This window comes from Lissotriton helveticus, chromosome 10 (genome assembly GCF_964261635.1).
Source record: "Lissotriton helveticus chromosome 10, aLisHel1.1, whole genome shotgun sequence".
NCBI lineage: Eukaryota > Metazoa > Chordata > Amphibia > Caudata > Salamandridae > Lissotriton > Lissotriton helveticus.
In genome coordinates, this window is record NC_136071.1 from 530,737,993 (window position 1) to 530,762,447 (window position 24,455).

Here is a 24,455-nt window from a genome sequence, read left to right on the forward strand (position 1 = left end):
TTGGTTGGATGTATGGATGGAGAGCGAGAGAAGTTGAGAGGGTGGCTGACTTTATACAAGTGTATGTATGTGTATATATATATATATTTGTTCCTATTCTCCACAGAGATTTGCTCATGCACTCCTGATAGGGTATATACAACGATTCACTCCCAGTATGTGGTTAGGTTTTCTTTAATTCATTACAGCTCAGCCAGCAGCAACTCAGTTTGCTGGCTGAGCTGTAATGAATTAAAGAAAACCTAACCACATACTGGGAGTGAATCGTTGTATATACCCTATCAGGAGTGCATGAGCAAATCTCTGTGGAGAATAGGAACAAATGTTGTAACGGCTGGGCTGTGCCGTAGCCTCTTTGCACCGTCGAAAGAGTGCCCAACTAAGCCTGAAACAGGGCTGCTGGAGAAAGGAGATTATATATATATATATATCTATACTACTATTATAAAGCAAGAACTGGGAACCTTTGAGGCGGGTAAACTTGAAAAGTACACCACCAATCACAACACCCAATACAGCGTTGGAAAGGGGAGGTCCAGGAGATGGACATAGGCTATACAGCACCACACCATATACATTTAGGGGGGGGAAGAACGTTAGGGGAAAAGTAGTCCGGGCGTATGCATGCAGTGATATGCACGCGGTGTTCCAGAGGCGCAATGGCGTGTGGGCGTAGCGGTACGTAAACGCGGCGTTAGGTGTCCGGACAGAGCCCTGGAAGGAGCGCGGGACCGACACAAGTGCCCAGCTGATGGAGTGCCAGTGCGGGGAGGAGCGGCGGGGAGGAGCGGCGATGCGGGTCAGTACTGTCGCGCTAAATGTTTGAAAGGAAACCCATGCGTTATGAGTCTGTGGAGTCATTCGCTGCAGCGGGCTGCAGGCTGCACATTTTCCAATAGTTGGAGTGCCCAGCGCGGGGAGGAGCGGCGATGCTGGTGGGGGAGGAGCGGCGATGCGGGTCAGTACTGTCGCGCTAAATGTTTGAAATGAAACCCATGCGTTATGAAGATGTGGAGTCAATCGCTGCAGCGGCCTGCAGGCTGCACATTTTCCAATAGCTGGTACACCTGAGCTCCTTCAGGGTGTAACTTGAGGGGACTTGGGTTTCAAAAAGGCATAATTGAAGCCCAAGGTGTGAACTTGACAGGCTGTAATCAAACACACACTGTCTGCCCAGGAGGCAGCCCGGCTCCCTCCAGCCGATCATATGCACACCGCAGTATGACAGGCAGCTGGGAAATATGTGGGGTTCTCATGGAGCGAATTTAGGATCCGATGAAGCCAGTGGGCCGTGGTTCACGGAAATCGTAGCTGTGTGTTGTGTGCACGTGTTTTCTGTCACGCAGTACTGGCTGAACTCAATATCCTGAATGGACGTGGTTTTTGACGATGTTTCTGCTCTACTTTCACATAAACTACATTTGGCACAGATTTTAAAATGCGTGATGTTGGTGAGATGTTTACGCTTGGGATTTTTTGCGGCGGGGAGGAGGGGCGAGGCTGGTGGGGGAGGAGCCGCGATGCTGCTGAGTACTCTTGCAAAGATATATATATATATATATATATATATATATATATATATATATATCCTCCCGATCCCGGGTTGGGAAATAAGGACTGCACACACGGGGATCTTTGATTTCCAACAGCAACTTTACTTGCACAGACGCGTTTCGGAAGCTGCGCTTCCTTCCTCAATGTAGTTACATCGCACCGCGCTTGTAGGCGCCATTTTATTTACCAAAACACACAGGTCAAAGTGTGGGACGTAGAGAGAGGACTAGCGCATAAGCGCCATATTGTTAGTACAGAAAGTCATAAGTACTAAGACGATGTTATATCGATTTTTTACAAAAATAGCAGATCTGTAATGGAAGCATGCATATTTTAAGAAAAACAATGAGAAACCACATTCTCAAATTACGCCATGAATCGGCAAATGTCCTCTCATTTTATCACATTTGGGCAGGAAACAAAAATCTTGCCGTGGGTCGGCCTATGGCAACCATTCAGGTTGCCCCCTTTTTAGAATCACAAAGCCCATTACTTGATACTGTCCCACTTCATATGTTCTGTGTCAATCATTGGAATAATAAAGCTAAAATCGTTTCAATGTCACTAACAAATTCTTGCAAAATCCGAAAATATAAACATACTTGAAACATTATGTCCATTACATGGATGGTGATCATCAATTACTCTCATTCATCAATTATGCTAAAAGCCCTATAAGATAACAGAGTATGAGTTCATACGAATCACAGTTTCATATTGTTTAACTGCCTAAATGTACAGCTAATTCCTCCCCGCAATTAAGTCCTTCAGGGGTTTTGGTCTGACAATCTATGATATGTCGAGATTCTAATCTGCGCAATTTCTGCAAGTTATCTCCTCCCCTGATGTTGTCGGAAATTGCGTCCAAGCAATAATATTGTAGAAGACTTCTGTCGCTATTATGTTTGATGGCACAGGCCAATAGTAAAAGGGTTTATACTTATGACATCATAGGGTGCAGACAAAGGAAAATTAACCAGTTTCTTACATGTAGCACGCCATTTGCGGTTTACTGCCTGAAATGCCCATGCGGGCTCAAGTACATAGGGAGCACCATCAATCCCGTTAAATTGCGCATTCTGGAACATATGAGGGCCATAGCAAATAGGGACTTCTCATATCCAGTCGCAAGACATTTCTCCATCAAACATAATAGCGACAGAAGTCAAGAATTTGTTAGTGACATTGAAAAGATTTTAGCTTTATTATTCCAATGATTGACACAGAACATATGAAGTGGGACAGTATCAAGTAATGGGCTTTGTGATTCTAAAAAGGGGGCAACCTGAATGGTTGCCATAGGCCGATCCACGGCAAGATTTTTGTTTCCTGCCCAAATGTGATAAAATGAGAGGACATTTGCCGATTCACGGCGTAATTTGAGAATGTGGTTTCTCATTGTTTTTCTTAAAATATGCATGCTTCTATTACAGATCTGTTATTTTTGTAAAAAATCAATATAACATCGTCTTAGTACTTATGACTTTCTGTACTAACAATATGGCGCTTATGCGCTAGTCCTCTCTCTACGTCCCACACTTTGACCTGTGTGTTTTGGTAAATAAAATGGCACCTACAAGCGCGGTGCGATGTAACTACATTGAGGAAGGAAGCGCAGCTTCCGAAACGCGTCTGTGCAAGTAAAGTTGCTGTTGGAAATCAAAGATCCCCGTGTGTGCAGTCCTTATTTCCCAACCCGGGATCGGGAGGGATTGAGCTTTCATTTATACAGCGCGAGGCTCCGACGCGCTTGGACCGCACCCGCCTACAAGAGTGCCACGCATCTTTGGGGCAGAGAGCGAAGATATATATATATATATATATATATATATATATATATACATACATACATATATATATATATACATACATACATATATATATATATATATATATATATATATATCAATTTGCAAGAAGGGAAAAAACGCCAAAACCTACTCTTTTTTCCATCCATTTTATTTATGCCCTTTTCTCACTCCATGTGGTTCCAAGTGGAGAGGGCCCTTTGAAGGTTCCTCCTGTAATTATGTAAAATAGCCATTCAGGCAGCTGATAGAATGGGAAGTGGTTCTGCCCCCAGGCCCCTCCCTGCAGCCTCCCTCACTGGATCCAGCCTCCCCTGTTTGGCTTTTGAAAGCAAACCTAACACGATGTCATTCTTCAGGACAAAGGGAGCCGAGAAGAAGTGAAGAAGAAAAAAGTGCTCAAATTTGTACATTGAAAGTCAAGGGAAGCCTGGGCAGTTTAGTATTAAATCTTTTTATTTCAAAAAGAAAGGCTCTTTCACAAAGCAGAGAAGCCTCGTCAGTTTAGAACCATAAATACCACTGAAAGGGAGGCGGCAACAAAAGGCCAAGCCTGTTCAATTAGGAGTTTCCCAAGCAAACGAGCGAGGCCTCTTTGTGCCCAAGTAAAATTCACAGGCCTCATCTCATCACAGTGAGGCATTCAGAAAGTTGGTGGCCTGGCAGCCCCAGCCTATATTTTACGCGGTCCTCCTTGATTGCTGCAAACCGCTATTATTTGTTTACATTGTAAGCGAGAGCGAATGAATTGCAGGAAAATTACCATTTCAGTATGCAGTAAATGACTGCTTTACAAAAAAAAAATGAGAAGAGAGACGGCTAAAAGCCCTCCTATGCAGCACATGCGTGCTGCGTAGGCAAGACCTAATCAAACCCACACAATGCTTATAGGTTAGAAAATCTACTACTGAAAACAGCATAATGACACAACTGAGGTTATTCTCTAGTAGCCCAGGGCTATATACCCTTTCTGTGCCAATGTAAGAGATGTTTTACAATAGCAATTCAGCCGCACTTGCACGGTTGACTCATTTTATTTTAAAAGTATTGCTTTCAATTAAACTGAAAGTAATATATTTGCTATCAGAGGGTGACACCAAACTGCAGCAGTGCTTGGTGAAGGGGGAAGGAGAACCTGGGCAGAGGAAGCAGGGTGGGGTCAACAGAAAATGGCTAGGGCTGTGGTGGATGACTTGGTTTTAACCCCTGTTCAAGAAGAGGAAAATTAATGAGTGCCTAAAATAACGATGGGGTAAGCATTGGGGCAGTAGAGTGCAGTTATTTTTTAAATGCAACAACTTTGCAACTATAGTAAAAGTAAAACCCCCATTGCATTAGTCCACCTTACTGAGCAAGTGTCTATAACAACACATGCCGATTATGACAAAACGTTACATAGAGTTTGAATCATTTTAAACTCACCAAGTGCAGGAGTAAGCTAAACAGCAGGAGAGCTCTTTCTCTCTCTCTCAAGAGAGAGAAAGAAATAGAATGAGAAGCATTGAAGAGCAGAATATGCGTACCCACAGAGTGGTCAATCTAAAATGACAAGAAAAAAATAAAGCAAAAACATGTGCTTTGACATCAGCAATTAAAGGATACAACTCATCTAATCAGAACATTGTGAGACCGAAATGCTCCTGGGTGGGACAAACACAAGAAAAGAGAGGATAGTCAAGTCAAAGATGCTTTATTCGAGTTTTCCTCATAAAAGCACATACAATCACAAATATAAAAAACATCAATAAAAAAGCACATTTACATTTGAAAAGACATTAGTAGGGGGCGTGGCCAAGGCGGCGATCATGGCGGACGCACTCTAAAGAGCTCCGTCCCGCCGGCGCAAGATCCTACTAACTATCCTGCATTGCCCTAACCCACTACCGCCCTGATGAGATGCCTGGCCGCTAACAGCGCGGAGAACGATCCAGTGGGGTCTTGAGAGCGCTAGCGGCGTCCACGCCGAGGATCCGGGTCCCGCGGCTGACGGGCCTGCGCCGCCTGAGAAAGCCGGGACCTTGCGCCAGCCCGCGCCCGGCCGGAAGTGAGCCGACGCGGAGTGCAGCGAGGCGGAAGTCGCCGGGCCCCACATCTGGAGGCGGTCGGACCTGGAGCTGCACTGGGATCCGCCGGCGGTTGCTGCGGAGGAGCCCGCCATCTTCCCGAGGCCGACCTACCATCGGGGGCCGGGCAAGCCGCCGACTCTGGCGGGAGTCATTGCGGGGAGGGAGTGATATCCTCGACTGGGCCAGCTCTCACTCGGCGGCCTAGTCGGACCGCGGGAGCCTGGCGGCCCAGGGGTGGTGGGGGCTCGTTATCATTGCCGCTGTAGCCATCACTGCTCGAGCCCCCCTCCCCAACGGTGGAGGCTCGTGGGACCTGCTGACAGGGAGCTCCTGCATGGAAATCGTCGGACGCGGCTGGCCGATTGGCGGGGTGCGCGGTTGCCTGGGTGCTGACGCCTCTGCCCCCTAATACCTGGGATACTGAACGCTATACCCTGCGCGCTGGCGCTATTCCTGGGGCCGGTGGGTGCTACAGTGTCACCACCCTACTGAGAGGCTCGTTTGTTCTTCAGTGAGGCCGACAGAGACCGAGTGACTGTGTCCGGGGGCCCACGCCCGGGGTGAGGAAGAGGTGCACCCGACGCCCACGCGGCCGGCTTGGACTGCGTTCCTGTGCCAGGGGCTCACCATGACGAGGGGAGGCAATAGCGGCAACACTGCAAAACAAGGCCCTATCGACAAATTCACGGGGCCGAGCGGCGGAGCTGGGGCCGAGCGGCGGAGCTGGGGCCGAGCGGCGGAGCTGGGGCCGCGGGAGGCTCGCAGGGACCAGGCCCTGACAACGCGGCCCTCATGGCTGCTATTACGCAGTCCAGAGACATGCTTGACGAAAAAATTGGGGCCGTAGGCGCCGATGTCACTCTGCTCCGACAGGATCTACGCAACGCTGTGGCCCGCATTACTGAAACCGAGTCTAGAATCACCGAGGTTGAAGATGAGGTGGTAATCCTTAAAAAGAAGGTGGCTACCATGGAGGGCTTGCAGAAGGGCCTCGCGCTCAGGGTCGAGGACGCAGAAGGTCGGGCCCGGAAAAACAACCTTCGCTTTGTAGGATTTCCGGAGGATAGTGAGAAGGGCGACATGGCGGACTTCCTGACCCGTTGGTTGGAGGGGTGGCTCCCCCCGGAATCCCTGTCGCGCTGCTTTGTGGTTGAGAGGGCACACCGAGCGCTACTCCCGAAGCCACCTCTGGGTGCCCGTCCTCGGCATGTGATCTCCAAACTGCTCAATTATCACGACCGGGATGTTATACTGCGACAGGCGCGAGCGAAGGAGCCCCTGATGTTTGACAACCACAAGATCCTCATCTTTCCTAATTATACTAAGCTTGTGCAGCAACAAAGACAATCCTTCACTGCGGCAAAGGCGTGCTTGCGAGAACTAAAAATACAGTATGCCCTGCTTTACCCTGCGCGCCTCCGGGTGGTCTTCCAATCTCGGACACAATTCTTTAATTCACCAGAGGAGGTTTTCGCTTGGACGGACTAAACAGTCAGCATTAGGGTGCATACTCCTCCGGGCAGAGACTCTGACTCTTCCTCTACAGGCGGACCCTCGAGGGCTCCCCGGAGGTCGCGCAGCAGAAGCAACTGGCGCTCGCGCTCCCAGAAGACTCAACCTTCCCGCAATGGAGAAGCTGGGGCGGCTGAGGAGGCGGAAAAACCGACATCAGCGTCTTGAGGCCCCGAGCTCAACCGCACACCCGGGCCTGAAGGCTCTGCTAATTTCTCGATGGACCATGGCTGCATTGGACGAGAAGATATTGCTTGTGAATTCCCATTTCACTGTGTGCTCCATGCAGCATGTGTACATGGGGGTGGTGGGTTGGGGAATGCCTGTGAGAGGGCGGACGTACCCACGGAGCTGGTAGATTAGTTGGGTAAGGGGTAGGTAAGTTTAGAGTGGGTAGTTGGTGGGGATCCATTGGGGTAGTAGGTACCTGGCCCCCCGTTGGGGGTTGGTGATACCCTATTCCGCGACAGGTACTTCCATGTTGGTGAGGTATGGGGTGGGGGGTGGTCGGGTAGTTGTGGGTTGAGGTGGTGGAGTTGGAGGGATGGGGGTGCTGCGGGGGGAAGGTTGGGGGGCAGGGGGGCGGGAGGGGAAGTTGGGGAAACTGGGGTAACTTGTTCAGTCACAGTGTCTATTCGTGTCCGCTCAACAACCTATGTGTGCGTGCGGTCTATGGAACCCGGGGCCTTGTTGTACTTGCCCCCTGATGGCGGGTGACACCCATGACATTGACTCCCCGCTGGCGTCCTTGCGAGTTGTGAGCTGGAATGTAAGGGGTATGCTTGACAGAATCAAGAGAGGTGCGGTCTTGCGGCTGGGAAAGAGAGAAAGGGCAGATGTGCTACTCCTGCAGGAGACGCACCTCCTGGGGTCCAAGACTCTGAGCTAACAGCGCTATGGGTATCAGCAGGTATATCATGATGGCTTTGTGCGAGGGTCGCGGGGGGTTGCGATCCTTGTCCATCGTAGACTGTCCTATTCTCACAAAGCACAATGGGTAGACAGCCATGGTAGATATGTATTCATTAAAGGAAAGGTGGGGAGCAAAACTATGGTCTTTGGAAGTGTGTATGCCCCGCCTCCACTGCAGGGAGCCCTTGTAGAGAAACTGTTTGATGTGTGGGCTGAAATCCCGACCGCGTTGGCGATAGTAGGTGGTGACTGGAATGACGTGATGGATGGGAGTATGGATCGCCATAGACTGGGAGGGGGCCGCCTAGCCGATACCCTAACTAGACTGAACGGCATGGTGCAGGGGATGGGCTGGATTGATGCATGGAGGTATCAACATGCGCATAGCCGCGAATACACCTATGTTTCCGCAGTCCATGGGTCGTTCTCAAGACTCGATTACTTATTCGTCCCTCAGAGCTGTATTGGGCGGGTGGCCTCCACTTCCATTCTCCCCCGCGGTTTGTCCGATCACTCCCCGGTCCTGCTGGACCTCCACCTAGACAGGAGACGACAGCCTTTCAGATGGCGCCTCTCTACCTGGCACTTGCAGCAAGTAGACTATCAGTCGCATATGAGGACCGCAATAGCCCATTATTGGGATGAAAATGACAGGCCGGAAACGGATGCGGTGACCCTTTGGGAAGCCTTAAAACCTGTGCTTTGGGGGGTGGACATTGCCTGGTGTGCCGCAGCCCGAGTGGCCCGTAGGGAGGCTATCACTGACGCAGCAGATAGGGTCCGAGACCTGGAGGAGAAGTGTACGATTGGGAATGATGCCGCTGCTGTGGGACAGCTGCTTCTGCAGCAACAGTCATACACCTCCTTGTTGATGGACGAGGCTCGCCAACTCTGGTTAGCTACACAAAGTAGGATCTATCAGTGGGGGGACAAATCCAGCGCCATGCTCTATAGGCTCTGCCAGACTACGTTCCAGGCGCACTCCCTACCAGGCCTCTGTGATGAGGCGGGTGAAGTGGTGACGGCCCCGTCTGCTATTGCGGCTAGTTTCGCGCGCTATTATGAGTCTCAATATACTCCTCGGGAATCTATCTCGGCGGAGGACGTAGACAAATTCCTGGCAGATCTCCCACCACGGGCGCTGTCGGATGAGGGGCGAACCAACCTCGACCTTCCCCTATCGGCCGAGGAGCTGGGCACAGCGCTGGGAGAACTGAACACCGTCAAGGCCCCCGGGCCCAATGGCTTTCCCTGCGAGTTCATGAAGACGTTTCATCTCCAGCTGGGAACATACTATAGGCGAGCGTTAGAAGCGGCCAAGGATAGTGGTCGCCTTCCGGCAGATTGGCTACACGCTGAAATTGTTGTGTTCTGTAAACCCGGGAGGTCTCCTAAACAGCATGAGTCTTATAGGCCGATCTCGCTCCTGAATGTGGAGGCGAAACTCCTGGCAAAGGCCTTGGCTAATCGTTTGCTCCCATACATAGCAGACCTGGTCCACCCGGACCAGGCCGGATTCATGCCCGGCAGGGTGACACGCCACAATAGCAGGCGTGCCCAGGTAGTGGTGGAGGCGGCTCGAGCGGCCGGGTTTCCGGCGGCACTTCTACTAGCAGACATCGACAGGGCGTTTGACTCCCTGAGTTGGGTCTACCTACGTGCCCTCTTGTCTCGCCTGAACCTGGGGCCCCGGTTTCTTTCCTACGTACAACTGCTGTATACGGACTTGACGGCGTCCGTGAGAGTGGCGGGAGCGGTGTCCAGCCCGTTCCCTATAGGCCGGGGCTCACGCCAGGGCTGCCCCCTCTCGCCCTACCTATTCGCCCTGGCGATGGAACCGCTTGCGGCCTGGGTGTGTGTAGACGCGCAACTGAGAGGCGTGGAATGGGTGGCGGGACCGTCTGACAGAATAGCACTTTACGCCGACGACGTCCTGTTCTTTCTTACAGACTTAAATAGGTCCGGGCCGAGAGTCCTGGAAATTATGCGTGTCTTTGGTGAGTTGTCGGGCCTCTGCCTGAACCCGCGGAAGTCTACGCTGTGGATGCTGGGAGACTGCGTAAGTCTGGGGCCCTGGGCGGAGGGGTTGCAGAGGGCTACTGGAGGAATTAAGTACTTGGGGATATTCCTGACGGACATCCCGGGGTCTCATGGGCTCGTAATATACTGCCTGTGTGGGATCGTGTACGTTCGGACATGATGACGTGGTCCAGAATGCGCTTGAATATCTACGGCCGCTCAGCCATATTTAAGATGGTGGCTCTCCCGCGCCTACTGTACCAATTGCAGAATCATCCATACCCTATTCCACTGGTATGGTTTCGCCGAGTGAACTCGGCGCTAAGCCAGTTCCTTTGGGCGGGTGGGTTAGCGAGAGTGGCACTTCGCACCTGTTTTCTTTCCACTTACTGCGGGGGGCTGGCCACATCGGACATTCTGTCCTATTATCAGGCGTCCCACCTCTTGATACTAAACGAATGGTGGGGATCGGAGCGATCCGGCCTATGCCCTCGAGCGGTTCTTGATGGACCCAGACACGCTACACACCATCTTGTATTCAGCGGCGACACGGAAGAAGCTTCCGGAGGTCACACAGGTGGTCTTTCGGTGTTGGGCAGCGCGCTGCACCGCATGGGTTGGTGGAACAAATTGACAGGGGAGACTCCCCTCTGGCACAATGGGTGGCTGCCGGCGTTGGCATCCCTGAGGGGCTTTAGTGGCTGGGACGCGATAGGCATATCGGCCCTGGGTCATGTAATGAAAGGCACGGTTCTTAAGACGTTCCAAGCCCTGCGAGAGGAATATGATATGCCCCCAACACAGTTTTTTCGATATCTGCAGCTCCGACACGCCCTGTCTCCCTTCCTGGTCGGCCTAGACTCCCTGCCCGAATTCAGCCCGCTGGAGGCTAAGGTCTTCATGGGTGAGTTAGGCACGAAGAAAATTTCCAGCATATATCAAACGTTAATCACGCATTGCTCCTCTTCTCTAGACACTCTGCGATCTGCTTGGGAGAGGGCCATAGGAGACCTTAGGAAGAGGACTGGAGGGAAGCCCTGGAGGCCCCGAGGGGGCAGCGATAGCGGTTCGCCTGCGCTTTATCCAGTTCCAATACTTGCACAGGGCGTATTATACTAGAGAGAGATTGTGGAGGGCGGGCCCGATAGCCTCCCCTGATTGCTTGCGGTGTGGCAGTGCGATTGGAACCTTCGTACATACGGTGTGGGAATGTGTTACACTGGCGAGATTCTGGACTGGTGTCTGGGACTGTCTGTCTGAAGTGTTGGGGTGGGACCTTCCCCGCTCCCCGCAATTGGGCCTCTTGCATGTTATGGAACAAGTGGGGGGTAACATCTATAAACGACACTTACTACTTTTAGGCCTTACAGTGGCCAAACGTGATATCGCCCGAGCCTGGAAAGACCCAAGGGCTCCCTTGCTAGGGGTATGGAAAAGGGGATTGGACTTCTGTATGGGGCTGGAGCGTCCAGTGTTTGTTGCCAGGGGCTGCCCCCAAAAGCATTTTAAAATCTGGAAGAGATGGGCGGAATATAGGGGGTTGTGGCTGGAACCGCCGACAAGTCAAGATGGTGATGATGGACACTCGCTTATGGACCTGGGGTGAACGGACTCACGCACAAACTTTGTTACTGCATTGTATTAACTATTGGACCACGCTGACACTGTGAGGGGTTAGGGGTGGGATCCGGGCGGGAGACTCTTGGGATGGGGGTTTGGGGGAAAGGGAGTTTAGGGATGGGTGTACCTATTGAATATTGCTTGCATTGCTTGATGATGATGATTACTGTTTGCACACTATCTCTCTGGTGCTCAGGGAGTGGTGCCGTTTTTGCAATGCTTCAACACCCAAAATAAAACTAATAAAACTTGTTTTGAAAAAAAAAGAAAAGACATTAGTACATTATTAAAAGTTGCAAATAGAGTATGCGGGTAAAATAAAATACAGATTATCCCTGGATACTATAAAAACAGTCAGCTGCATAAAACCCTCTGTCTGATAGTCCATGCCCATCCAAGATATTTAGCTGTAGCTATAATTAGGGGCAGAAAAGTGCTAGTGCAAATTATTCTTAAAGCTACATCACTACTAGTAGTACCTAACTTTTGCACACGGGTGTTAGCCAGATGCGCCTGGGTTCAGCATAGGTTCTACAAGCAAATAAGAAGTGACCAATAGTTTCCTTATGTGCACCACAGACTGGACAGTTGCTATTAGATAACCCCCCCCCCACCTGCCTGTTAAGGACCTATGGGGGAGAACACCAGCTCTAATTTGAAAAAGGAGCTTCCTATCCCTAGGCGAGGTAATAGCATCCCAATAGAGTTCTAAACTGGGATACAGTTTGGCTTCTAAATAACCTCCAGCCATAGAGCCAGCCTTAGTGACTCTCCAATTCCGGGTTGCCACATGTTCCCAATAAATTTCTTTTAAAGCTTTTTTACTTGGGAATGGGGAACCTATAAGATCATCCCAGAGCAGTTGGAGACCAAGATCACCCAGCATAGTTCTAAGGACCTTTAACCAACCGATTTTATGAAACACATCTGCGTTAATTATAGCTAGAAATCCCTCGGCATAGTGATAAAGTTCGGGGGTAGTCCAGAGCCTCCTCCAATATAAAATTGGACGAAGCCTAGCTATGTCTACTACAGCCTTTCTGCCCAGATCATACCTCAGTGGAAGTAAAGGAGTACTTTTAGGGAGACCAGTGATTGCCCTGAGAAACTTGTTTTCTGATGTTTGTAATGCCTCAAGCTTCTCAAAGCCCCACAGCTCGGCTCCATATAGTGCAGAGCCAAGGGCCTTGGCCTCATAGACCTGCAGTACTGGCTTAATCGGTTTGGTCCTGGATTTTCTATGCTCCGAACCAATAGCCCCAGCCAATTGTCTATGTCTTAGAACTGCAATATCTATGTGCTGGGACCATCTAAAATCGTCTGTTACGTGAATACCCAGATACATAAAAGCTTTGACTATCTCTAGAGGGCGATCATTCATACTCAGTTTAGATCTAAAGCCTCGATGGGGATTAAAAGCCATTAGCTTAGTTTTTGTTGCATTGACTTCTAAGCCATGCTCCCCACAGAATTTATCAAAAATGAGTAATGCTCGCTGTAAACCGCTCGGAGTCTTTGATAAAATCAGGGTATCATCTGCAAACATTAAAATCGGTATCTTAATACCCGCCAAAGGTGGGAGCGTCCACATTAGCAGATAACATACGAGCCACTACTCCTTTAATAAAAAGGGAGAAAAGTGTAGGGGCCATTGAACATCCTTGCCGGACTCCCCGCTCCACCGGGAAGTCTATGGTGACATCTCCTTGCCCCCCCATGAAATCAAGAGTAGACTACTGAGGTGGACAACAAAGCCATTCAATTATGACTGGGGAGCCAAAACATGCACACTAAGTATATGTTTTGTGTTAGAAACAATTGGTGTGCCTGCAGACAGCTAAAGCGGTCTATATAGGTAAGACCTTGACTCCGGTCATAAGCCTGCACTCTCCCCACAGCTCCTGCTCTTCGTCGCTGCCTGCAGAGCCCCCTGTCCTGGGTGATCGAGGCTGCTGCCTCCGAGGTTTTTCTTCCGTCTCCATTGGTCACTTTGTGATATTTTCATAAATTGTATTACTGGGTTCTCTCCAACGCTTCTGTTTGTTTTGCTATTGTCATTGGCCAAATTATCTTATTTTTTAATTGTGTAACTGTGCTTGCTATGTGTCACTGCTCATTTCTGTGCCGCCCCCTCGAGCTTCTCCCCCGTTCCCGCCACTGCAGCCCCTGCCCCTCCCCTCCAACCGCGCCATCCCAGTTGAGCCTCCCTCCCCTCCTTAATGTTGACCGGTGTGCGCCTAAGGCAAGCCCGTCTGCGCCCGTCCGCGCCCAGTGCCAGACTCCCTGGCCCCCGCGAGCGCCTCGACAACAGCTGCCCCTACAACTCCAACATCCCCATGCATTCAACGCTGGCCGAACCTCCACCTGCTTCCAGGCCACCCCGAAGCACACCCACGGACCCTTCACCTGCGGAGACTGCAGCTACACCAGCCAGCGCACACCGGCACGTCCTGCCCATCCCACCAAAGCAGTCCAGCTATATAATTAAGCTAATAGACCCTCTGTGTTTTCTGTGTTATACATCCCACCAAAGCAGGCCACAACAGTCTCAGATGCACACAACTCAACACCCGCTCAGTCCACAAGCACGCCATCGAACTCTGGGAGCTTCTCGATTCATCCTCTCCGGAAGTCGCCTTCCTGACGGAGACCTGGATGAACGCCTCATCGGCACCCGACATAGCCATAGTCAACCCAGATGGCTACAACATCACCCGCAGGGACCGCACCAACAAACCAGGAGGAGGAATCGTTATCGTCCACAGGAACACCATCAGAATTTTGACCAACATCGAAGACTCCCTCAGCATGGCTGAACACCTTCACTTCCAGATCCACGCCGATCACAACACCACCCTCGGAGGAACCCTTGTCTACAGACCCCCGGGACCCGACCACAGTTCAGAGATTCTATTGCCGACCTCATCAACACGCACTCCCTCGCTTCCACAGACTACATCCTCCTCGGAGACCTGAACTTCCTCCGAGAACTCCAACGACAGCAACTCCACAACCCTGATCGACAACATAGCCAACCTTGGACTCAAAAAGCTCATCCCGACACCCATCCACTCCTCCAGACACATGCTCGACCCCATCTTCTCTGCCAGCAACCCCGTCACCTTCAGCCACACCACCGAACTCCACTGGACCGACCCCCACCGCATCCACTTCTCCTTCAAGAAACACACCGCGCACATCCAACCGCATCGAATCCCACACCGCAGCTGGAACAAAGTCACCGAAGACCAGCTCCTCACCACCCTCGCCCGAGACCCTCCTACCGAGCCCTCGGACACCAACGCAGCGAACCACAACTTCAGTTAATGGATCGACGACTGCGCCAACACCCTCGCCCCGATCAGGAAGCCCTCTAACAGGCGCGCCGCCACGAGAGCCATCTGGTTCAACGCCGACCTCCAAACTTCTAAGCAAACCTGCCGAAGACTCAAAAACCAGAGGCGCCAAGACCGGAAACCAGACAACCATGTAGCCCTCAAGAACGCCAGACGCAAGCACCACCAACTCATCCGATCCGCCAAAAGGACCTCCTTCAAGGAACACATCGACAGCAAAGCAAACAACAGCAAAGAGCTCTTCAACATCGTGAAAGAACTCCCCTCACCCAGCTCCAGCTTGAATGCCATCCCGCCGTCACAAGAACTCTGCGACTCCCTGGCCACCTTCTTCCACCGCAAGTTCGCTGACATCCACGACCGCTTCGACACCCAGACATCGACAAAAGACTCCGACACCCCCGACTCAACACCCACCAAACACACCGACCTACTTCTCTCCTGGAACCACGTCAACGACGTAGACACCATCAAAGTCATGAACACCATCCACTCCGGCTCCCCTTCTGACCCCTGCCCCCACCACATCTTCAACAAAGCAAATACCATCATAGCACCCCAACTACAAAAGATCATCAACAGCTCCTTCAAGATAGCCACCTTCCCAGAGAGCTGGAAACCCGCAGAGATCAACGCCCTTCTCAAGAAACCTAAGGCGGACCCAAAGGACCTCAAGAACTTTCGACCTATCTCCCTGCTCCCATTCTCGGCGAAAGTCATTGAAAAGACCGCCAACAGACAACTAAACCACTTCCTCAGGGAGAACGACATCCTGGACTCCTCCCAATCCGGCTTCCGCAGCAATCACAGCACTGAAACCGCCCTCATCGCCGCCACCGACATCAGTACCCTATTGGACAACAGCGAAACCGCTGCCCTCATCCTCCTGGACCTCTCAGCCGCCTTCGACACCGTCTGCCAGCACACCCTACACACACACTTCCACGACGCAGGGATCTGTGACAAAACCCTGAACTGGATCACCTCCTTCCTCACTGTCAGAACCCAGAAAGTCCATCTGCCCATTGAGATCCGAAGCCAGCACGATAACCTGCGGCGTACCCCAAGGATCATCCCTCAGCCCGTCCCTTTTCAACATCTACATGGCACCACTCGCCAACATTGTCCCAAAGCACCACCTCAACATCATCTCTTACACCGACGACACCCAGCTGATCCTCTCCCTCACCAAGGATGCGGCCACCGCCAAATCCAGCCTCCACGAGGGAATGAAGGCCGTCGCAGAGTGGATGAAGGCCAGCCGTTTGAAACTGAACTCCGACAAGATGGAGGTCCTCATTCTCGGCTCCACCCCCTCCGCATGGGACGACTCCTGGTGGCCAGCTACGTTGGGAGCTGCCTCCACACCCACCAACCAGGCATGCAACCTGGGATTTATCCTGGACTCAACGCTCTCTGTGACCCAACAAGACAACACTGTCTCCTCCTCCTGCTTCAACACCCTCCGCATGATCTACAGATAGATCCCCATCAAAACCAGAACGACGGTCACCCAAGCCCTCGTCAGCAGCAAGCTAGACTACGGCAACGCCCTCTACGCGGGAACCACGGCCAAACTCCAGAAAAGACTCCAACGCATACAAAACTCCTCCGCACGCCTCATCCTAAGAATCCGTCGCCACAGCCACATCACCGCCCACCTGAGAGACCTGCAGTGGCTCCCAGTCAACAAGAAGATCACCTTCAAGCTCCTCACCCAGGCCCACAAAGCACTCCACAACACCAGACCAGCATACTTCAACGAACGACTCACCTTCTGCACCACGAACCGCCAGCTTCGCTCCAGTGACCTCACCCTCGCCTCCATCCCCCATTTCCGAAGAGTGACCGCTGGCCGCAGATCATTCTCCCACCTCACCGCCAAGACATGGAACACCCTCCCCACCCACCTGCGGCAGACCCAGGACCTGCTGACCTTCAGGAGACTTCTCAAGACCTGGCTGTTCGAGCAGTAGCAGCACCCCCCCCCATCCCAGCACCTTGAGACCCTCACAGGTGAATAGTGCGCTTTACAAATTGACTAATTGATTGATTGATAACCAACAACTAAAAAAAGAGAATTTGGAAAGGCACAATAAAAGTATAAGACATGGGAAAAACATTTTTACATAAAGGTGCAATGCAATAGCATAAGCAGGCTTCCTAGCAAAATCTGACATGAAAATACAATTAAAAGTCTTAATAGAGTCTAGTAGGCAGTAAAAGATTGTGAGCGCTTAGCTATGTTCTCAAAGCTTAGCAACCCCAATTGGAACATGGACCATTACATCTATGACTACATATGCAAAGGTGTTTTGCTGGCAGTTTCAGATACCATTTAAATAACTGAAGTGATACAAAATGCCAGATTTATTAGTATCTTGTCAAATGGGTGAACTGATAAAGGGATATTAATACAAAAACTGATTTATGTGTGATGCAAATCCCACTACACATGGGAGACAATGTAAACATGAAACGTTCCAGAGCATGAGGAGTCAAATGTGATTTACTAATTCTTTGCAATATGTGGGATTATCCTTGGAGATACCGGGTTAGAAATGTATTGGTCTGAATAAAAATGGCACAGTTACGAACTTGGTAGCACAACAGAAAGTGGTAAGCAGTTACCTGATAACATGTTTGCTTACTAGGCATGGGACAACCACGGCTACATTGCAGTAGTGCACTATGTAGTTTATAAATAATGTAGAACTTGCTGTGTGCGCGGTAAAAAAAAGAACCATCTATTTAGACAGTTTCGAAGAAGCACTTACATGATGCTTTAACCAGTATTTGTATTCACCTAAGCAAGGAAGGGATCTTCAGGAAATAGACAATCTTGAAAAGCAGTTAAAGCAATTGGTGGATCGTATCTGACAGACAAGGCATGTCAGCTCACTGGTGGATCTCAAGACAAACTGTGAGTCTCTAGTATTCTAACTAGAGCGCCGTTGTGCTTGTAAAGATTACTAGTTCACCAAGTACAAGATGTTTCTTAATGACTTGAAATCAAAGTAATTTCTTTCTTACACTTTATGCTAGACTTCACAGAGCTGAACAAACAAGAGTCTAAAGCATTCTACCAAGAGGTCACTCATTTCTAAATCTGCAGGAAAATCTAAGGAGTTTTAATAGAAGGTAACACAAAGGAAGACAAGGTGTAGAAAGGAATTAAATCAATTTAATTCAGAATTTAAAGTTACTATGTATGTAGCGATGCCACTTTCATCGTGTGGCAAATCTTGGGAATTGCCACAGTGAAATTGGAGTTATAGACAGTGGCCAGCCTTGCTCTTTGTTTAAAATTTTCTATTTCGGTTTCCACAAAGACTTCAGATCAGAAAACACATTTTGGGAAAGGAGAGTCTTAAGGGCTGTGACTAGATTTTTGCAATTCACCACAGAACGCACAAGCCTTTCCCTCTGCTCACATATTTTTAAGGATGGCATGAACTGAAACATGTACTTCCAATTTTGAAAATAATGTGTTGTATCAGCCAACATCTTCAATGTCTGAACATGGATTTAGCAGCACAAAAAGAATTAAAAATATCAGCTGTGTACCTGCCCAAAAAGCTGAGGCGAATGAGGGTCCAGGTAGATGGGCACGAGGATGACACATTTCATCCATCCACCAGTGGTGCTTCATTGGCTAACATCAAACGCCGGACAAAGATATATCATGTGTCATAAACTTACAAGAATCGTGTTGTTATAACAACATGTTGCTGTCAGTTGTAGAAAAAGGAATACATTGGGCAAACTTAATGTTCAAGAATATAATATGGTGCCCAGTTCATGGGTCAACTGCTTTACTTTTGGATACAGCATATCATACAAATTGCTACAGCTTCAGGTCTTGCAACATGCTTAAGAATTCGAGATCTGTTTTCTTGTTGGCGCTGTCTATACTTTTGGAACCATTATCCTATGCCTTAAGGTTTTGAAGTTATTGCAGTCTGATCATTTATGAAACTCCAGCCTAAAAAAAGGATGCCCTCTGTTCCTGAAAAGTGGAAACTAGAACAGTGTGGCCTCTGCCACAACAAAGTTATGATCGTAACCAGTTGTTTCTGAGCAACGAACCCAAAGGATTCTGTCACGATTGGGCGTCAACCACAAAGTACTAATAGAGCCTGTGACAGCTTATCCTGCCCCCACCCATGAGTAAATTGGAGCAGTTTTGAGTCTGTACTGGTCCTGGGTAACTTTCAGTTACCAGCAATGGAGGAGGCATGGTATGCCATGCACAAATGACTAGGGTTTGGTCCAGTTGCAAACCAGTGATTTGAAATCCTCAATTCATTTGAGAGGCAAATTATTACTAAACTTTGGCAGAGACTCTGCAGTACAGGCTCCAACTCACTGAGGACTGAATGGAATATTAATCTCCGATTTATGAAGGAAGTGATTAATTCAGGAAGACTCATTCCTTCAATATAGCGTTAATACGGTGCATTACATTCCACCGGTGAATTCCCCTCGATATTTTGCATTTCCCCAAGAAATTAAAGGATTTGCCATTACCACCAAACTCTCGATCAGTCCGCTTGTGTCCGTTTCTTGACTGTGGTGCAATTCCGAACTCTTGTTGTGGATTTACTGTAATTTGGGGACAGGAGTGCATTATGATTACTGCATAGACTTAGTGATTACCCTGAAGACTGATGGTTGCTCAAGTATAATTTTCTAAATGTTAAATAACCTTTACCTTCATAAACAAAACACCAGCGCACATAACATATAGTAACTTTTATCCTCAGTGCAGTCAGCACTCTTCTTCAATTAGTATTCTTGTAGGAACACTCTTTTCCAATCCAAGAAAGCCACGTTGTGTAGACAATTCAGACTTTGTCGGAAATCGTGCATGGAGAGTTGACGGAGTTCGGGACTACTATGATCTATGATGGAACTTATCATGGCTCTACGATTATTGAAAATAAAGAGGACCTGACTACATATATTTTACATGCTCGAATGAGTTGGATTACATGTACGGTGAATCTTATACAAATAATTTCATACATTGGCAAAACCTGTGCTTTTATGACTTTAGTGCTCAATACGTTGTGAACAAGCCGTGAGGAAGCCCGCATAGGACGAAAGGCTCATCTGCTGTGGAGCATTGTCTTTTAAGAGAAATAAAGTTTGAATTGTCTACACAACGTGGCTTTCTTGGATTGGAAAAGAGTGTTCCTACAAGAATACTAATTGACGAAAAGTGCTGATGATAAAAGTTACTATATGTGATGTGCGCTGGTGTTTTGTTTCGGTTGTTGTGATAATCTGCTGGACTCTCTGTGGGCGGAAAGTCTTTTTGATGCCTTAGGTCACAGCTTTCCAAACTGTGTGGCGCGACACGTTACTGTGTCGCGCCCTATGCGGAGGTGTGTCGCGGGATGTGATGTGATGACGTCAGGGGCGTCCCTTCCAGTGGAGTTTGTGCTACAGAAACTCGCACACACTCTGGGGTTGATCGAGGGCTTCCTGCCAGCTGGTGTCAAGCTTCTTTGAAGTTTTGCCGCCCGATGCCCAGGCGACCAGCGGGGAGTGGGGCCATCTCTGGGGGAGGTAGGAGGTGGGATCGAAACTCCTCCACCCCCCTCCTTTGGGAAATGCTCGCTGCTCCGAGGCCTGGCATGAGCGTTTGGCGCTCCTGTTCTTCTTGGTTCGAGGCCCTGCATGGGGGGTTTTCGGAGCCAGGGGGTCTTAGGACGGGTGCAGTCTAGTTAGGCTGGGGACTGTTTCGTTCTAGGGCTGGGCTTCAGGAGTCCGGGGGATCGAGTTGCTATACTGGTGTCTTTCCTACTTCCCCGGGGTTGGTGAGGGCAGAGGCCTGGGTTACATAAAGGGGGCTGCTGGGAGGGGGGTGGGGGAGAGTAATGTAAGGGGACCGACGCCAAGGGGGCCAGGTCTAACATGGGTAAATAGCATAAACTCCCCGTGTCCAAAAATGGATGTATGCGTTTTTATATAGCGCGGACTTTACCCGAAGGTGTCAGAGCACTTCACAATAGGAACAGAACTGATACATGAGAACATTACAAGAGAGCAAATTACAAAAGCAAACGTTACCAGGCAGTAGAAATGTGGCATGGGGGAAAGGAGGGGGTGCAGGACATATGCCCTCTAGTCTTCGGCAGAGACAGGAGGTGGCCCTGGAGAGAGGTCCGCCTGAGTGAGAGCTGTAGTGCACCAGGAATGGAAAGGCACACATTCTAAGAGCAGCTTCTGGGAAGAGGCCCTGCACTCTAGGGTGAGCTCTGGGGGTAGAGGTGTAATAGGAGAGGGGAGGGGTGAAACAGGAGGAGAAATACAACAAGAGGAAGAGAGCCAGGTGATTAAAGTGAGAGGAAACCACGAGAGAAAGCATAAGAATGGGGAGAAGTGGTGGCTCTCACTGCAGTGAGGGCAGTGCCCACTGCGAGGAAAAGCAAACCCAGCTGAAGCCAGGATACTAGATCAAAAGTGTGGCCATGAAGAGCAGAGTTTTACGAGACAGAATTCCTCAAAGAACATGCAACATTCTGGGATTCTAGACCACAGAGATTTAGTCTAGGGGCAAAACTACTGGTGACCTGGTGATCTGGAACTTTTGGTTTTAATTCCAGCTCTGGTGTGTGTGTGTGTGTGGGGCTGTGTGTGTGGGGGTGTGCGGTTGTGTGTGTGGGGGGTTGTGTGTGTGTGGGGGGTTGTGTGTGTGTGGGGGGTTTGTGTGTGTGTGGGGGGGTTGTGTGTGTGGGGGGGGTTGTGTGGGTTTGTGGGGGGGTGGGGTTGTGTGTGTGTGGGGGTGGGGTTGTGGGGGTGGGGGGGTTGTGTGGTTGTGTGGGTGTGTGTGTGTGTGTGGGTGTCTGGGCATGTGTGTGTGTGTGGGGGGGGGTTGTGTATGTGGGGTTGTGGGTGGGGTTGTGGGTGGTTCGGGCTAGCTCGCTGCGCTCGCGTTACCGTGTCCCTGAAAAAAAATTCACAAAAAGGTGTGTCACCAACATGAAAAGTTTGGAAAGCTGTGCCTTAGGTAGATGCGCATCAAACACCAAAGTTGCACTCAATACTTGATGCTTTGAACTTAGTATTTGTATGCATTTTTTATAATAAGGGGACACTATTTGATGTGCAGGTCTCTAATAGCAAATACACCTTTCTATGTATGTTGTAACCTTTACCAAATGTAACTGCTCTGAAAGTACTATTTGTAAACAAAGACATGTACTTCTGTAACCTCAGAATACCATTGCAATTTTTGGCCGTTTATGGAATTGTATGAGTATTTACCGACACTGCCTAGAATAAACCTTGAGCACTTGACTATACTAACTCCAGAAAGTCAAGTATAGCATATTAATCTTGGATTTTCAATTGGAGTCTAATAGAATCCTAAGATATAGGACAATAGTGGTTAACATTCATTCCCACAAGGAATACTGCCCCATAGCAACCAGAGGACCGGGATGAATGGTATAATAATTTAACATATATTTTGAAGGGGGAACCTTTTTAGTACACCCTGTTCTGTGAAATATATGAAACATGCCATAAATAGTGATTTGGCTACACAATATCAGCACACGTTCTGTAGATGGAGTGAAATGCCCCGGTTACTTACGGGTAATATTCATTACTCCGAGTCCTAGTCCTCCTTCCCACTGTATAGCTTTATTCAGCTCATTCTGTGATTACTGTGGCGTGGAAACGTTTATTTTAGATGCCACTTATAACAGGAGGTAATGCATGATATTAAACATCACAGCAAAACTATGCAGGATGAGCACATTGTTTTGGAGGTTTTATCCTTCTCTACTACCTAATAGAGAATGTAAAGAAATAATTTGTGTACAGACCAAAAACAAAACCTGATATAAGTAAATAAGGTGCAAACATCTGGGGGTAAATAGGTAGAATGGGGCACAAATTCAGGGCAGTTCGACGTTTCTGAACTGCTGAAATACTTCATATACTGATCAGCTGCTCCATTATTTAACCCCACGGTGCTGGGGGGAGGGGGGCTGCACGCGGCGCTGCGGTGCTTGTGAAGAGCTCAGCTCGTCACGCAGCACAGTGGCGCTGTACTCATGACGAGCTGAGCTCGTCATGACCACGCCCGTTTAATAGCACAGCAGGGGAACTATTCCCGCGTGGGCTTTCTGCGGCGGTTATGACGAGTTCAGCTCGCCATGAGCATAGTGCCAGAGCTGAGCTTGTCATGAGCGCTCAAGGGGTTAATGTTGAATATGGAAATGAAAGCGATTGAGCTCACCTTACTCTGTTCATTTCAAAATAAAGTCTCACAACAGGCCAAGCTGTGAAACTTCGTCTTAAAAAATGGATGGATCGTTCCTGCTCCACTGACATTAAAATGTATGTATGTATATGTCAATTTACATAGCGTATATGTCGATTCACAGAGTGCAATATGCTATTTATTAACAACGTTGTGTGTGGGTAGTGGACATGATTATCTAGATGCAAAGTGTTGAGCCAGTCATACTGCCCTTCCTCTCCTTCACAAAATTGTAATAAATAACGTATTACATTTTGCGCATCTGCATGTATTTTTATGCCATTGTATTGTTTCATGTTTTTTTTAACAGATACTTAACCAAAAACCAGAATATAAAGAGTTACATTTGTGCTGTACAATGCTTTCAAACTGAAGAGGACATGTAACAATTACAATGGTCTCCATTTGTTAAGTTAATTGTAATATACAATGAACGAGGCAGTAAACAGTATTTTTCGAATGGCAGGTTTGCAGTGAAAATAAACTGCAAAATGACATTTGCAGTGCAGTAAAGAATGTGCGAATCAACGTTTATTTATAAAATTGCTCTACGTGAGATATAAGAAGCTTGTGGTTCCCTTTGGGGGAGACTGCTATCCTAGAACGACACGGTTGTTGTCCTTTGTGAGAGCGGGGATCCCGCAGAAAATGACGTATATTCACTCAGCCTAGGGTGTGTTCTGTCAGTCTGCCGTCATGAAAGCCCTGGGGGTTGCCACAAAAAGCCTGTCCGCACCCTGGTCAAGCCGGCATGCCGAGTCTTTTTCTCTGAGGCTAGTTTGTTAGCTTCTACCCTCTGCTGTTCTGCAGCCAACTGCTCACTGCTGGCACTTACTTGTCTGTGAAGCAGGATGCTCTGCAGATCTTTGAAATGGGAACCTAAACAGCAGCTTGTTGCCCCTGCTGCCAGAGCTCACCAGAATGACACTGATGGGGCTGCTGTTCTCTCCCATGCCTGCAGGCTGGGGGAACGGAGCCCCTTGAGTGAAAGGCACCTCTGTCGCAAATCTGACAGCTCTGCAACACCGAAGCAACGCGAAACCGGAAACACGGAAAGGGTTGGCCCGACACATTCTGCAGAAAATAGACCCAAAACAAACCTAGTCCTAACAAAACGACAGGGAGCGATTGAGTGAGCTGCAGCACGCACAAGCTCCTTCCCATACACATCAACCAACAATCACTGTTTCACTGTTCTGAGGTTGCTGGCTACACTGCTTCATGTATGTATTTATCCTGGGATGGGATAGATGTATGTATCTTTCATAGAAGTAGTTTACTTATCCACATGACCGTCTACCACCACTTATAATGAAGCGCTCTCGTA

The 24,455-nt window shown here is 49.2% G+C and overlaps 1 protein-coding gene across 2 annotated transcripts in view; it reads right to left on the bottom strand.

Moving 5' to 3' along the window:
* Positions 1 to 24,171, bottom strand: part of NPRL3 (NPR3 like, GATOR1 complex subunit) — a 343,712-nt gene extending 319,541 nt beyond the window's left edge. For both annotated transcript variants that reach the window (XM_078663075.1, XM_078663074.1), the window contains exon 1: positions 23,964 to 24,171. In XM_078663075.1, coding sequence (XP_078519201.1) covers positions 23,964 to 24,081 — 118 coding nt within the window. In that variant the 5' untranslated portion in view covers positions 24,082 to 24,171. The remainder of the gene's footprint in view (positions 1 to 23,963) is intronic.
* Positions 24,172 to 24,455: the final 284 nt, after the last annotated feature.